Here is a 17,784-nt window from a genome sequence, read left to right on the forward strand (position 1 = left end):
TTATCCAGACAGTATTACCTGTTACCTATAGACAGCATCAGACAATCATTTATCCTGTTACCATATAGACAGCATCAGACCACCTCATTATCTAGACAGTATACCTGTTACCTATAGACAGCCTCAGACCATCATTTATCCAGACAGTATTACCTGTTACCTATAGGACAGCATCAGACATCATAATGACATCCATTCCAGACAGGTATACATGTTACCATTAGACAGCATTCCAGACCCAGCATTACAGACAGTATTACCTGTTACCTATAGACAGCATCAGGACCATCATTATCCATCCAGACAGTATTACCTGTTACCTATAGACATAGACCCCATCAGACCATCATTCATCCATCCAGACAGTTATTAACCTGTTACTGTAGACAGCATCAGACCATCATTCATCCATCCAGACAGTATCACCTGTTACCTATAGACAGCATCAGACCATCATTCATCCATCCAGACAGTATCACCTGTTACCTATAGACAGCATCAGACCATCATTCCTCCATCCAGACAGTATCACTGTTACCTATAGACAGCATCAGACCATCATTCATCCATCCAGACAGTATTCTGTTACCTGTAGACAGCATCAGACCATCATTCATCCATCCAGACAGTACACCTGTTACCTATAGACAGCATCAGACCATCATTCATCCATCCAGACAGTATCACCTGTTACCTATAGACAGCATCAGACCATCATTTATCCCCAGACAGTATTACCTGTTACTATAGGATCAGCCATCCAGACAGTAACCTATATCATCATTATCCAGACAGTATCACCTGTTACCTATAGACAGCATCAGACCATCATTTATCCAGACAGTATTACCTGTTACCTATAGACAGCATCAGACCATCATTCCATCCATCCAGACAGTATCACCTGTTACCTATAGACAGCAATCAGACCATCATCATCCATCCAGGACTGATTACCTGTTACTATAGACAGATCAGACCATCATTCATCCATCCAGACAGTATCACCTGTTACCTGTAGACAGCATCAGACATCATTCATCCATCCGACTGTATTACCTGTTACCTATAGACAGCATCAGACCATCATTCATCCATCCAGACAGTATCACCTGTTACCTATAGACAGCATCAGACCATCATTTATCCAGACAGTATTACCTGTTACCTATAGACAGCATCAGACCATCATTCATCCATCCAGACTGTCTTGTTTCTAAAACTTGTGTTTTTTCCTCCATTTTTCTCCCAGCATTTCTACCATTTCCTGGGCCAAACCCAACAGCCTGACGACTCTGGACTTGTCCAACACAGGAATGTTCTCTGGACCTGGTGAGTGAGACAATAGTCTGGTGTGGTGTGGTGTGTGTGTGTGTGTGGTGTTGTGTGTGTGTGTGTGTGTGTGGTGTGGTGTGTGGGTGTGTGGGTGTGTGGGGGTGTGTGGTGTGTGTGTGTGTGTGTGTGGTTGTGTGTGTGTGTGTGTGTGTGTGTGTGTGTGTGGTGTTTTCAATGTCTTGGTAAGTGGCAATATTTAGCAAACCTTAACTACTCTTTAGGAGACAAGTGGTCTGTGCGCAGGCAACAGGCAGGCTAGGATTGACAGTTTCCGGTCGCCTAGTGATGGACCTTAATCGCGCTTCAGAAGCGGCATTACTTTACAGACAAGTGAAATGCCCTAAAGTTACCTTAAAGTTACCATGAGTTACCCTAAAGTATCCCTAAAGTTACCTAATGTTACCCTAAAGTTACCTAAAGTTTACCCTAAAGTTACCTAAAGTAACCCTAAAGTTACCTAAAGTTACCCTAAGGCATTACTTTACAGACAATTGAAAGGCCGTTCATGTCTCCAGAGAAGGTTTTGGTCAGTGTTTAAATAGCCGTAGTGTCGCCTACCTAAAAGACAAAACAAACAGGCCGTAACCAGGTTGTTTCCCAGGAGCGACGTACCAGGATAATCGAATAGACTCATCGATACAGCCTACTGTAGTTTCATATGAGGAGACAAAAACACCACCCACTCAGCGTGAGGGGAGAGAGAGGAGGGGCAGGCAGAACAATGTGCATTGATCTGGTAATCTGTGTCTCACTAAGTATGAACTGTCTTACCCTGCAAAGTAACCTAAATTAACCCTAAAGTTACCTAAGTAACCCTAAAGTTACCTAAAATAACCCTAAGTTACCTAAAGTTACCCTAAAGTTACCTTAAAGTTACCTACAGTTACCTAAAGTTACCTTAAAGTTACCTAAGTTACCCTAAAGTAACCTAAAGTTACCTAAAGTTACCCTAAAGTACCCCTAAAGTTACCCTAAAGTTACCCTAAAGTAACCTAAAGTTACCCTAAAGTACCCCTAAAGTTACCCTAAAGTTACCCTAAGTTACCTATAGAAACCCTAAAGTTACCTAAAGCTACCTTAAAGTTACCTTAAAGTTACCTAAAGTTACCTTAAAGTTACCTAAAGTTACCCTAAAGTAACCCTAAAGTACCTAAAGTTACCTAAAGTTACCCTAAGTACCCCTAAAGTTACCTAAAGTATCCCTAAAGTTACCTACAGTTACCCTAAAGTTACCCTAAAGTTACCTAAAGTTACCTAAAGTTACCTAAAGTTACCCTACAGTTACCTAAAGTTACCCTAAAGTTACCTAAAGTTCGCCTCTTCCTCTCTGGTTTTATAGCCATATATTCTAGTTAGACTATAACATGGAAATTATGTTTGTGATAACGGCACAGATTTTAATTATGTGGGGGGGGGGGGGGGGGGGGGGGGAGATAAAACATTTGGTTTTGGATTTCTCTGAACATTAAGGATCCCAACCGTTTTTTAACTGGTTTGCTTACGAGAACGTTTGATCAGTGATACATTGTAACCACTCCCATGAACCACCATGTCCAATGGGCCTTACGAGAACATTTGATCAGTGATACATTGTAACCACTCTCATGAACCACCATGTCCAACGGGCCTTACGAGAACGTTTGATCAGTGATACATTGTAACCACTCCCATGAACCACCATGTCCAATGGGCCTTACGAGAACGTTTGATCAGTGATACATTGTAACCACTCCCATGAACCACCATGTCCAATGGCCAGATGGTGTTGCATCAAACAGGATAGACTAACATGCTGACCAAACTGGCCACGTTGCGTGCGTGAGCATTGCAAAATAAATGTACACATACATGTCATTCAGTCATTTCATCCAAGTCCCTCCGTGTGTTAATGGCTAATGGCTAATGGCTAAAGCTGGTATCTGTGCTAATCCACTCCTCTGTATTATAGGTGTGTTAATGCTAATGGCTATTGGCTAAAGCTGGTATCTGTGCTAATCCACTCCTCTGTATTATAGGTGTGTTAATGCTAATGGCTAATGGCTATTGGCTAAAGCTGGTATCTGTGCTAATCCACTCCTCTCTGTATTATAGGTCTGTTAATGCTAATGGCTATTGGCTAAAGCTGGTATCTGTGCTAATCCACTCCTCTGTATTATAGGTGTGTTAATGCTAATGGATAAAGGCTAAAGCTGGTATCTGTGCTAATCCACTCCTCTGTATTATAGGTGTGTTAATGCTAATGGATAAAGGCTAAAGCTGGTATCTGTGCTAATCCACTCCTCTGTATTATAGGTCTGTTAATGCTAATGGCTAAAGGTTAAAGCTGGTATCTGTGCTAATCCACTCCTCTGTATTATAGGTGTGTTAATGCTAATAGCTAATGGCTATTGGCTAAAGCTGGTATCTGTGCTAATCCACTCCTCTGTATTATAGGTCTGTTAATGCTAATGGCTATTGGCTAAAGCTGGTATCTTTGCTAATCCACTCCTCTGTATTATAGGTCTGTTAATGCTAATGGCTAATGGCTAAAGCTGGTATCTGTGCTAATCCACTCCTCTGTATTTTAGGTGTGTTAATGGCTATTTGCTAAAGCTGGTATCTGTGCTAATCCACTCCTCTCTATTATAGGTCTGTTAATGCTAATAGCTAATGCTAATATCTGTTCTAACCAATTCCTCTGTATTCCAGGTGTGTTCTGCTCTCCTGAGGGGCTCCGTCCAGAACCTCTCTGTCCTCAACATGTCCAAGAGTGTATTTGCACATAGGTGAGACCCACGACATCCCATAATATAACAACCAGCAGTAGAGTATCACAGACCCTCTGCCTCAGCCATGGGGTCATCTCATCTCATCATAATACATCTCTTTTAGTCCTAGCATTATCTCATGTAGCTCATTCATTTGATCTCCCCACGTGGCCCAGTTGGTCACAAAGTGTTATTCTTGTACGGCTGCCACCAAAGACCCCATGTTGTGGCTTTGTAGCTGTAGTCAGATTGTAATGTATTTAAATAGGAATATATGCATATTTAGCTAGTCTGTGGGTGGTTGTCATTTATCAATGTGTCCGAACTCAGGAGGATTGATAGCTGTTAATTAGAGAAGCTGTCTGAAGCTGTCTGTAAAAAAAGCTATACAACCGGACCAAATAAACTCACACTGAGTTTTGTTCCATGATTGGTTAAGAGATATACATAAAACATGACATACACACACACAATCAAATTGTTCAAATCAATAATTTAAGTTGACTAAAAGGGACACAAATGACTTACTGTCATAATCATATTTAATTTACAGCTAAGACCTGAAGCTAGTTCAATTGGACACCTTCTACAGCCGTCAAATTCAACTCTGAACCCCGGAACATTTGTATGAACAATATTTTCCAGTTTTTTTTAAATAAATAAATTTGATTTGATTTGAACTAGCCTACCTGGTTAAATAAAGGTCAAATTTAAAAAAAAATGTTTTATATGATTTAATTTCAATATCAATATTAGTTTCAATATCAATTCAATTCCCAGAGAGGCAATTACTGTAGAAACAACAACAATAACATGACATTATACCACAACCATACCACAATGGTACCGCAACCATACCACACCCATACCACACCCATACTGCAACCATACCACAACCATACTGCAAACATACCACAATGATACCGCAACCATACCGCATCCATACTGCACCCATACCGCACCCATACCACAACCATACCGCACCCATACTGCACCCATACCGCACCCATACCGCACCCATACCACAATGAGACACCACACCCAACCGTTCACATCATCATCAGATCATCACAGAGCACATGGATAACACTACTGAGAGGTCTATCTAAAGTTCAATCTAGACATACAGTACCAGTCAAACGTTTGGACACACCGACTCATTCAAGGGTTTTTCTTTATTTTTTAAACTATTTTCTACATTGTAGAATAATAGTGAAGAATTCAAAACTATGAAATAACACATATGGAATCATGTAGTAACCAAAAAAGTGTTAAACAAAACAAAATATATTTGAGATTTTAGATTCTTCAAAGTAGCCACCCTTTGCCTTGATGACAGCTTTGCACACTCTTAGTATTTTCTCAACCAGCTTCATGAGGTAGTCACCTGGAATATATTTAAATTGTGCCTTGTTAAAATGTATTTCCTTCTTAATGCATTTGAGCCAATCAGTTGTGATGTGACAAGGTAGGGATGGTATACAGAAGATAGTATAGACGTATTATTTTACCATATAGGGTTATGGCAAGAACAGCTCAAATAAGCAAAGAGAAACAATAGTCCATCATTATTAGATTAGATTGCAGCCCAAATAAATACTTCAGAGTTCAAGTAACAGATGCATCTCAACATCAACTGTTTAGAGGAGACTGCGTGAATCAGGCCTTCATGGTGGAACTGCTGCAAGGAAACCACTACAAAAGGACACCAATAATAAGAAGAGACTTGCTTGGGTCGAGAAACACGAGCAATAGAGATTAGACCGGTGGAAATCTGTCCTTTTGTATGATGATTCCAAATTTGAGATTTTTGGTTCGAACTGCCATGTCATTTTGAGATGCAGAGTAGGTGAACGGATGATCTCCGCATGTGTGGTTCCCACCGTGAAGCATGGAGGAGGTGGTGTGATGGTTTATCACATAAATATACCGTATTTCACATTTGAAAGTGAATTGCATTAGAAACAAATAATTTTACTTCTAACTTTAAATGTTCCCAATGCAGCACACTCTTGTAAGAATAACAACCACGATTGACCCTGGGTAATTAGATTAATATAAACAATTGATTCTTAAAAGTGATAAAGCAAAAGAATGGAAAAAGTTTTACCAGACTAGATACATATCAATCAAACATTTATTTTTAAATAGACACTTACAAACAAATACAAGAACATGTTTCAGTATAATACAATACGCAAAAAGATATAGATTTATTCAATGTTAATGCCGAAAAGGATTTCGACCATCTTAAATTGGCTATTCGCTTCAAAACTTTGGAAGCTTTCAACTTTCCAGATGAAATAATGCATTTTATAAAAATGATCAAATTGCTTTAGAATGGGGCACAAGACAGGGATGTCCTCTCTCCCCCCTCCTGTTTGCACTGGCAATTGAACCGCTTGCAGAAAGAATTAGACAGGACCCAAATGTAGCAGGTATCATCAGTATTGGTAAACATTAGTATAATTAGTATATACAATCTCCTGATATACCTGATCAATATTGAAAACTCAATTCCCCCCCCCCCTTCCCTGTCCTAAATATTTTCAGAATACTCTAAAATCTTAGAATATAAAATGTACGTGGAAAAAACAGCAATCTTTTAAATAGACTACAAAAATATTTCAAACACTTAGGATGCTTAATAATTGAAAGCAGACCAATATGAAAGCAGACCTAATTAAATGGGACAATCTTCCCATAAATCTAACAGGAAGAATAAACCTCTTCAGAATGGCAAAGTTTTTATACTTATTCTGGGTAATGCCAATTAGCCCACCGAAGACATTCTTTTAAAAAGTATACAAATAAAACTCAGACTTAAAAGGAACATTTTCCATCTTCCTAAGACTGAGGTTTTAACCTTCCAGACTTGGAATTGTATCAACTCTCCACCCAGGGCTTTCAGTTGGGACATATAGTTAAATGTACTAAAGAGGAACAATGGGTACATTTTGAAGATGCACATGCTCATCCCCAGAATATTTTTGTGTCTATTTTTAAAGGATAAAGCTAAGAACATGAACAACTTCATAGTTAAGAACACTATAACAATATGGAACACTATAACAATATAGAACACTATAACAATATGGAACACTATAACAATATAGAACACTATAACAATATGGAACACTATATCAATATAGAACACTATAACAATATGGAACACTATAACAACATGGAACACTATAACAATATGGAACACTATAACAATATAGAACACTATAACAGTATAGAACACTTTAACAATATAGAACACTATAACAATATAGAACTTTATAACAATATGGAACACTATAACAATATGGAACACTATAACAATATGGAACACTATAACAATATGGAACACTAACAATATGGAACACTATAACAATATAGAACACTATAACAATATAGAACACTATAATAATATAGAACACTATAACAATATAGAACACTATAACAATATGGAACACTATAACAATATGGAACACTATAACAATATGGAACACTATAACAATATAGAACACTATAACAATATGGAACACTATAACAATATGGAACACTATAACAATATGGAGCACTATAACAATATGGAACACTATAACAATATGGAACACTATAACAATATGGAACACTATAACAATATGGAACACTATAACAATATAGAACACTATAACAATATGGAACACTATAACAATATGGAACACTATAACAATATGGAACACTATAACAATATGGAACACTATAACAATATGGAACACTATAACAATATAGAACACTAACAATATAGAACACTATAACAGTATAGAACACTATAACAACATGGAACACTATAACAATATAGAACACTATAACAATATGGAACACTATAACCATATGGAACACTATAACAATATGGAACACAATAAGAATACCTTCCGGCGCCGACAGAGATGGCCGCCTCGCTTCGCGTTCCTAGGAAACTATGCAGTTTTTTGTTTTTTTACGTGTTATTTCTTACATTAGTAGTACCCCAGGTCATCTTAGGTTTCATTACATACAGTCGAGAAGAACTACTGAATATAAGATCAGCGTCAACTCACCATCAGTACGACCAAGAATATGTTTTTCGCGACGCGGATCCTGTGTTCTGCCTTACAAACAGTACAACGGAGCAGATCCTATGCAGCGACCCAAAAAAACGACTCCGAAAGAGAGGGAAACGAGGCGGTCTTCTGGTCAGACTCCGGAGACGGGCACACCGTGCACCACTCCCTAGCATTCTTCTTGCCAATGTCCAGTCTCTTGACAACAAGGTTGATGAAATCCGAGCAAGGGTAGTATTCCAGAGGGACATCAGAGACTGTAACGTTCTCTGCTTCACGGAAACATGGCTCACCGGAGAGACGCTATCCGAAGTGGTGCAGCCAACGGGTTTCTCCACGCATCGCGCCGACAGAAACAAACATCTTTCTGGTAAGAAGAGGGGTGGGGGCGTATGCCTTATGGCCAACGTGACATGGTGTGATGAAAGAAATATACAGGAACTCAAATCCTTCTGTTCACCTGATTTAGAATTCCTCACAATCAAATGTAGACCGCATTATCTGCCAAGAGAATTCTCTTCGATTATAATCACAGCCGTATATATCCCCCCCCAAGCAGACACATCGATGGCTCTGAACGAACTTTATTTAACTCTCTGCAAACTGGAAACAATTTATCCGGAGGTTGCATTCATTGTAGCTGGGGATTTTAACAAGGCTAATCTGAAAACAAGACTCCCTAAATTTTATCAGCATATCGATTGCACAACCAGGGGTGGAAAGACCTTGGATCATTGTTACTCTAACTTCCGCGACGCATATAAGGCCCTGCCCCGCCCCCCTTTCGGAAAAGCTGACCACGACTCCATTTTGTTGATCCCTGCCTACAGACAGAAACTAAAACAAGAAGCTCCCACGCTGAGGTCTGTCCAACGCTGGTCCGACCAAGCTGACTCCACACTCCAAGACTGCTTCCATCACGTGGACTGGGAGATGTTTCGTATTGCGTCAGATAACAACATTGACGAATACGCTGATTCGGTGTGCGAGTTCATTAGAACGTGCGCTGAAGATGTCGTTCCCATAGCAACGATTAAAACATTCCCTAACCAGAAACCGTGGATTGATGGCAGCATTCGTGTGAAACTGAAAGCGCGAACCACTGCTTTTAATCAGGGCAAGGTGTCTGGTAACATGACCGAATACAAACAGTGCAGCTATTCCCTCCGCAAGGCTATCAAACAAGCTAAGCGACAGTACAGAGACAAAGTAGAATCTCAATTCAACGGCTCAGACACAAGAGGCATGTGGCAGGGTCTACAGTCAATCACGGACTACAGGAAGAAATCCAGCCCAGTCACGGACCAGGATGTCTTGCTCCCAGGCAGACTAAATAACTTTTTTGCCCGCTTTGAGGACAATACTGTGCCACTGACACGGCCTGCAACGAAAACATGCGGTCTCTCCTTCACTGCAGCCGAGGTGAGTAAGACATTTAAACGTGTTAACCCTCGCAAGGCTGCAGGCCCAGACGGCATCCCCAGCCGCGCCCTCAGAGCATGCGCAGACCAGCTGGCCGGTGTGTTTACGGACATATTCAATCAATCCCTATACCAGTCTGCTGTTCCCACATGCTTCAAGAGGGCCACCATTGTTCCTGTTCCCAAGAAAGCTAAGGTAACTGAGCTAAACGACTACCGCCCCGTAGCACTCACATCCATCATCATGAAGTGCTTTGAGAGACTAGTCAAGGACCATATCACCTCCACCCTACCTGACACCCTAGACCCACTCCAATTTGCTTACCGCCCAAATAGGTCCACAGACGATGCAATCTCAACCACACTGCACACTGCCCTAACCCATCTGGACAAGAGGAATACCTATGTGAGAATGCTGTTCATCGACTACAGCTCGGCATTCAACACCATAGTACCCTCCAAGCTCGTCATCAAGCTCGAGACCCTGGGTCTCGACCCCGCCCTGTGCAACTGGGTACTGGACTTCCTGACGGGCCGCCCCCAGGTGGTGAGGGTAGGCAACAACATCTCCTCCCCGCTGATCCTCAACACTGGGGCCCCACAAGGGTGCGTTCTGAGCCCTCTCCTGTACTCCCTGTTTACCCACGACTGCGTGGCCACGCACGCCTCCAACTCAATCATCAAGTTTGCGGACGACACAACAGTGGTAGGCTTGATTACCAACAACGACGAGACGGCCTACAGGGAGGAGGTGAGGGCCCTCGGAGTGTGGTGTCAGGAAAATAACCTCACACTCAACGTCAACAAAACTAAGGAGATGATTGTGGACTTCAGGAAACAGCAGAGGGAACACCCCCCTATCCACATCGATGGAACAGTAGTGGAGAGGGTAGCAAGTTTTAAGTTCCTTGGCATACACATCACAGACAAACTGAATTGGTCCACTCACACAGACAGCATCGTGAAGAAGGCGCAGCAGCGCCTCTTCAACCTCAGGAGGCTGAAGAAATTCGGCTTGTCACCAAAAGCACTCACAAACTTCTACAGATGCACAATCATCTACTGTATCTTGCCTATGCTGCTCTGTACCATCACTCATTCATATATCCTTATGTACATATTCCTTATCCCCTTACACTGTGTATAAGACAGTAGTTTTTTTTGTTGGAATTGTTAGTTAGATTACTTGTTCGTTATTACTGCATTGTCGGAACTAGAAGCACAAGCATTTCGCTACACTCGCATTAATATCTGCTAACCATGTGTATGTGACAAATAAAATTTGATTTGATTTGATGATTTGATTTGAATATAGAACACTAACAATATAGAACACTATAACAATATAGAACACTATAACAATATGGAACACTATAACAATATGGAACACTATAACAATATAGAACACTATAACAATATGGAACACTATAACAATATAGAACACTACAACAATATGGAACACTATAACAATATGGAACACTATAACAATATAGAACACTATAACAATATGGAACACTATAACAATATGGAACACTATAACAATATGGAACACTATAACAATATGGAACACTATAACAATATAGAACACTATAACAATATGGAACACTATAACAATATGGAACACTATAACAATATGGAGCACTATAACAATATGGAACACTATAACAATATGGAACACTATAACAATATGGAACACTATAACAATATGGAACACTATAACAATATGGAACACTATAACAATATGGAACACTATAACAATATGGAACACTATAACAATATGGAACACTAACAATATGGAACACTATAACAATATGGAACACTATAACAATATGGAACACTATAACAATATGGAACACTAACAATATAGAACACTAACAGTATGGAACACTATAACAATATAGAACACTATAACAGTATGGAACACTATAACAATATGGAACACTATAACAATATAGAACACTATAACAATATGGAAGAAAATGAAATGTATTCAACAAGAACCAATATCCCTCCCTAAAAACACAACCTTCTGGAACAATCCTTGGATAGCGTTTCAGAATCCACTGATAAATTGGTCCACATGGAAAACTAAAGGCATGGAAACCATACATTACTTGGTAATAGGAAATACATGTATTTCCATGACTGCATTAAAAAAGCGATTTTGGATTGATCAATGTAGATATTTTCAAATACATGCAACTTAAACGTTTTATATCACAACATTTCGATGTGAAATCTTTTGGACATCAGAACAATCTTGAGGGAATCGTATTTGAGTCAAGTTTGCAGGGCAGTCTGGAGGTGGAGGGGTGGGGGGTGAGCAGGGGGGTCCAGGGGGAAGGGAGGGGGGTGAGCAGGGGGGTCCAGGGGGAAGGGGGGGGTCATTTGTATGGATATGTTTTGTATTGTTTAAAGAATATCTCCTTATAATGTCCACTGAAACTGACACATTTCACCCACATGTAGGCACGCTCGTACGCGTACACATACGCACACCTTACTGGGATGACATCACTGTCAGAGACACCTTTGATTGGCAGATGTGTATATCAGGGTTGTTGTCATCAGCAGCCTCTCCCATACCAAGGTATGGAAACAGTCTCTCAGTAAATGTGTCTTTATAAGTGGAGATTAGTGTGTCTTTGGGGTCGTAGAAGGACACCTTCCCCTCCCTGTCGTCGCCCAGCTGCACTCTGATCCTCTGGGATGTCCTCTTCACACTGATGATGTCACCTCCTCCTTCTTTAATGGTACCATTCTGCTGCTCTATACAACAGATTCCATCCTGTGGTGAAGCACACCCCTTCCCCTTCCTGTCAAGGGACTCTTTAGCCACACCCTCTTTAGCCACAGACCACACTCTCTCACCGTGACTGTGGTCCCCCACCCTCCACTTCCCAGCTGTGTTTCCCTGAGCAGAACCCCTCAGATCCCAGAACATCTATATACTTCATGAATCTCTCTGGGTTGTCAGGGAGCTGCTGTTTAGTGCCTGTGTATCTCAGTGGTCAGATCATCAGACAGAGAGAGCCAGGGGGAAGCAGAGTCCAGAATCACAGGAGTGTATGTGAGGATCCCCAGCATCTTCTCCCAGACTCTGAACTGCAGGTTGCCCAGGTGTTTGGCCTCGTCTATCAGAGCTCCTGAGACCAGCTGTGGATCCAGCAGTGTGTACTGGGATCTTTCCTTTGTGGTCCTGACGTTCTGCAGGAATGAGATGTCTTCATCTTTCAACTCCTCTTCTATGGCTCTGATTGAGTCTGAAAGTGACAGAAGGGTTTGAGTTTCTCACTGTGCAGACTGCAGAGCACCTCAGACCCAGCTGAAGCTCTCTGACTCCTCTCTTCTACCTCAGACCTAGCTGAAGCTCTCTGACTCCTCTCTTCTACCTCAGACCCAGCTGAAGCTCTCTGACCCCTCTATTCTACCTCAGACCCAGCTGAAGCTCTCTGACTCCCCGGTCTTCTACCTCAGACCCAGCTGAAGCTCTCTGACTCCTCTCTTCTACCTCAGACCCAGCTGAAGCTCTCTGACTCCTCTCTTCTACCTCAGACCCAGCTGAAGCTCTCTGACCCCTCTATTCTACCTCAGACCCAGCTGAAGCTCTCTGACTCCCCGCTCTTCTACCTCAGACCCAGCTGAAGCTCTCTGACTCCTCTCTTCTACCTCAGACCCAGCTGAAGCTCTCTGACTCCTCTCTTCTACCTCAGACCCAGCTGAAGCTCTCTGTCTCCTCTCTTCTACCTCAGACCCAGCTGAAGCTCTCTGACTCCTCTCTTCTACCTCAGACCCAGCTGAAGCTCTCTGTCTCCTCTCTTCTACCTCAGACCCAGCTGAAGCTCTCTGACTCCTCTCTTCTACCTCAGACCCAACTGAAGCTCTTTGACTCCCCTCTCTTCTACCTCAGACCCAGCTGAAGCTCTCTGACCCCTCTCTTCTACCTCAGACCCAGCTAAAGCTCTCTGACCCCTCTCTTCTACCTCAGACCCAGCTGAAGCGCTCTGACCCCTCTCTTCTACCTCAGACCGAGCTGAAGCTTTCTGACCCCTCTCTTCTACCTCAGACCCAGCTGAAGCTCTCTGACTCCCCTCTCTTCTACCTCAGACCCAGCTGAAGCTCTCTGACTCCTCTCTTCTACCTCAGACCCAGCTGAAGCTCTCTGACTCCTCTCTTCTACCTCAGACCCAGCTGAAGCTCTCTGACTCCCCTCTTCTACCTCAGACCCAGCTGAAGCTCTGTCTCCTCTCTTCTACCTCAGACCCAGCTGAAACTCTCGGACTCCTCTCTTCTACCTCAGACCCAGCTGAAGCTCTCTGACTCTTCTCTTCTACCTCAGACCCAGCTGAAGCTCTCTGACTCCTCTCTTCTACCTCAGACCCAGCTGAAACTCTCTGACTCCTCTCTTCTACCTCAGACCCAGCTGAAGCTCTCTGACTCCTCTCTTCTACCTCAGACCCAGCTGAAGCTCTCTGACCCCTCTCTTCTACCTCAGACCCAGCTGAAGCTCTCTGACTCCTCTCTTCTACCTCAGACCCAGCTGAAGCTCTCTGACCCCTCTCTTCTACCTCAGACCCAGCTGAAGCTCTCTGACTCCCCTCTCTTCTACCTCAGACCCAGCTGAAGCTCTCTGACTCCCCTCTTCTACCTCAGACCCAGCTGAAACTCTCTGACTCCTCTCTTCTACCTCAGACCCAGCTGAAACTCTCTGACTCCCCTCTTCTACCTCAGACCCAGCTGAAGCTCTCTGACTCCTCTCTTCTACCTCAGACCCAGCTGAAGCTCTCTGACTCCCCTCTTCTACCTCAGACCCAGCTGAAGCTCTCTGACTCCTCTCTTCTACCTCAGACCCAGCTGAAGCTCTCTGACTCCTCTCTTCTACCTCAGACCCAGCTGAAGCTCTCTGACTCCTCTCTTCTACCTCAGACCCAGCTGAAGCTCTCTGACTCCTCTCTTCTACCTCAGACCCAGCTGAAGCTCTCTGACTCTTCTCCTGTAAGAAGGCCTCACACAGGTTCGTCAGAGCCAGGTTACAGGGAGGTTCAATCATAGGACATATTCTCCTACAAACTGGACATTCCCGTGGGTTCCTTCTGTTTCCAGCATCATTCCAGACAGGCTTTATAAAAGCTGTGGCTACAGGACAGAATGATAGGATCTCTGAAGATGCCACAGCAGACAGGACATGAGAAATCCTCCTCAGGAAGAGAACGTTTGGAGGCCATTTTCTCACACAGTGCCACTCCCTGTTCTGTAACAGCTTCTGAAGAATACGTTCAGTTTCTCTCGACAATTTCCTCTTTTGAAGAGAAAGTAATCCACTGAAATACAGTCCTACGTCCACAATATCCACCCAACAGGGAAGCTACACACGGAGATGACAGTTCTGATGATGATACGTCCTTCTAATCTCTCTCTCTGTCTCTTACCGTGTAAATTCAAAATGTTGTGGATCCAACAGAGCTGAACACCAGAGAGATGAATGTTACAGAACTGATCTGTACTCAGCTTTACCCTCTGACCTGCACTTTACCCTCATCATGTGAGTCAAAGGCAGGGTTGATATTGATCCCTAACAGCGATGACTGTTATCAAGGAACCTTACGTCATCCAATAAGGATTGGTTCAACTTCCTGATTTGTGTAGCAGGAAGAGAATGATCTGAATGCAGGCGTTATGGGGTAACAGTTTTTAATGCCTTAGCAAAACAGCTATCGATCCCTCTCCTCCCTCTATCCCATGCCAGCAGCATACCACCCAGCAGCATACCACCCAGCAGCATACCACCCAGCAGCATACCACCCTGCAGCATACCACCCTGCAGCATACCACCCTGCAGCATACCACCCAGCAGCATACCACCCTGCAGCATACCACCCTGCAGCATACCAGCCTGCAGCATACCACCCAGCAGCATACCACCCTGCAGCATACCACCCTGCAGCATACCACCCTGCAGCATACCACCCTGCAGCATACCACCCTGCAGTATACCACCCTGCAGCATACCACCCTGCAGCATACCACCCAGTAGCATACCACCCTGCATACCACCCTGCATACCACCCTGCAGCATACCACCCAGCAGCATACCACCCTGCAGCATACCACCCTGCATACCACCCTGCATACCACCCTGCATACCACCCAGCAGCATACCACCCAGCAGCATACCACCCAGCAGCATACCACCCTGCAGCATACCACCATGCAGTATACCACCCTGCATACCACCCTGCATACCACCCTGCAGCATACCACCCTGCATACCACCCTGCAGCATACCACCCTGCAGCATACCACCCTGCAGCATACCACCCTGCAGTATACCACCCTGCATACCACCCAGCATACCACCCTGCAGCATACCACCCTGCAGCATACCACCCTGCAGCATACCACCCTGCATACCACCCTGCATACCACCCAGCAGCATACCACCCTGTAGCATACCACTGATGGCTTGCTTCCGAAGCTCAGCTGGGTTGGTCCTGGTCAGTCCCTGGATGGGAGACCATATGCTGCTGGAAGTGGTGTTGGAGGGTCAGTAGGAGGCACTCTTTCCTCTGGTCTAAAAAAATAAACATATATCTCATCACCCCAGGGCAGTGATTGGGGACATTGCCCTGTGTAGGGTGCTGTCTTTCGGATGGGACGTTAAACAGGTGTCCTGACTCTCTGTGGTCACTAAAGATCCCATGGCACTTATCGTAAGAGTAGGGGTGTTAACCCCGGTGTCCTGACTCTCTGAGGTCATTAAAGATCCCATGGCACTTATCGTAAGAGTAGGGGTGTTCACCCCGGTGTCCTGACTCTCTGTGGTCAATAAACATCCCATGGCACTTATCGTAAGAGTAGGGGTGTTAACCTGGGCGTCGTGGTTAAATTCCCAATCTGGCCTTCATACCATCATGGACACCTAATCGTCCCCAGCTTACAATTGGCTCATTCATCTCCTCTCCTCTGTAACTATTCCCCAGGTCGTTGCTGTAAATGAGTTCTCAGTCAAATTAACTGGTAAAATAAGAGTTTAAAAATATAGAAATATATTATTTCCTCCTTCCTCCTCTGTCACTCACCCAGCCCTAGGGTGTGTACAAATAAACAAGGTGTGTACACTCTCTCTCTCTCACACACACCAACAATCTGCCAATCCTGTTTCTCCCTCCCCTACAGTTTTCACCTCTCTCTCTCTCTCTCACACACACTCTCACACACACACACACACACCAACAATCTGCCAATCCTGTTTCTCCCTCCCCTACAGTTTTCACCTCTCTCTCTCTCTCTCACACACACTCTCACACACACACACACACATCAACAATCTGCCAATCCTGTTTCTGCCTCCGCTACAGTTTTCACCTCTCTCTCTGTCTCTCACACACACATCAACAATCTGCCAATCCTGTTTCTACCTCCGCTGCAGTTTTCACCTCTCTCTGTCTCTCATACATTCACAAGCTGATCCTGGGACAGAGCTCTTTGCACCTCTTTCTGTCTCTCATACATTCACAAGCTGATCCTGGGACAGAGCTCTTTTCACCTCTTTCTGTCTCTCATACATTCACAAGCTGATCCTGGGACAGAACTCTTTTCACCTCTCTCTGTCTCTCATACATTCACAAGCTGATCCTGGGACAGAGCTCTTTTCACCTCTCTCTGCCTCTCATACATTCACTAGCTGATCCTGGAACAGAGCTCTTTTCACGCCCTTGGAACTCAACACTGAGATTTCTATCCACTTCACAGCCCTGAACTGAAAGGCCCACCGCTCTGCTCTCACAGACAGGGGAACAGATTGAACATTTGGCATGGTTGCTTAGCCAGTCAGTTCCTTGAATTAACCTGAATATATATACATATACTTCCAAAGCTAAGGAAACAGTCAACTTTGGTTAGAATAGTCCTGTGAGCAATTTTCAATCTCCAAATTACAGGAGGAGAATAGTCAATTCCTTGGGCTACATGATGATGGCCATCCATCACCTGACATTTGACCCCTGATGCATCACTCTTTAGGGGTCACTGAGGTCAGGCAGCACAGTAAAACTCTGACTCTGCTCTGCTGAATGTAATGTCAGCCTGGACTGCCCTTGTTGATGTTAGTGTATTGATATCAGTGTCAGGTTCAATGGGTTGGAAGGCTTCTCTCTAGATTGGGGGAATTAGAGGCATGGTAACCTGTGAAACTACATCCTGTCCTCA

The 17,784-nt window shown here is 43.5% G+C and overlaps 1 protein-coding gene across 1 annotated transcript in view; it reads left to right on the plus strand.

Annotated features, from left to right (window-relative positions):
- The first annotated feature begins 1,301 nt into the window (after positions 1–1,301).
- LOC109886863 (F-actin-uncapping protein LRRC16A) overlaps positions 1,302–17,784 on the plus strand; it is a 67,034-nt gene continuing 50,551 nt past the window's right edge. The window contains exons 1-2 of the mRNA XM_031817608.1: positions 1,302–1,332; positions 4,024–4,100. Coding sequence (XP_031673468.1) covers positions 4,075–4,100 — 26 coding nt within the window. The 5' untranslated portion in view covers positions 1,302–1,332; positions 4,024–4,074. The remainder of the gene's footprint in view (positions 1,333–4,023; positions 4,101–17,784) is intronic.

The sequence above is a fragment of the Oncorhynchus kisutch genome, unplaced genomic scaffold, assembly GCF_002021735.2.
Source record: "Oncorhynchus kisutch isolate 150728-3 unplaced genomic scaffold, Okis_V2 scaffold1096, whole genome shotgun sequence".
Classification (NCBI taxonomy): Eukaryota; Metazoa; Chordata; class Actinopteri; order Salmoniformes; family Salmonidae; genus Oncorhynchus; species Oncorhynchus kisutch.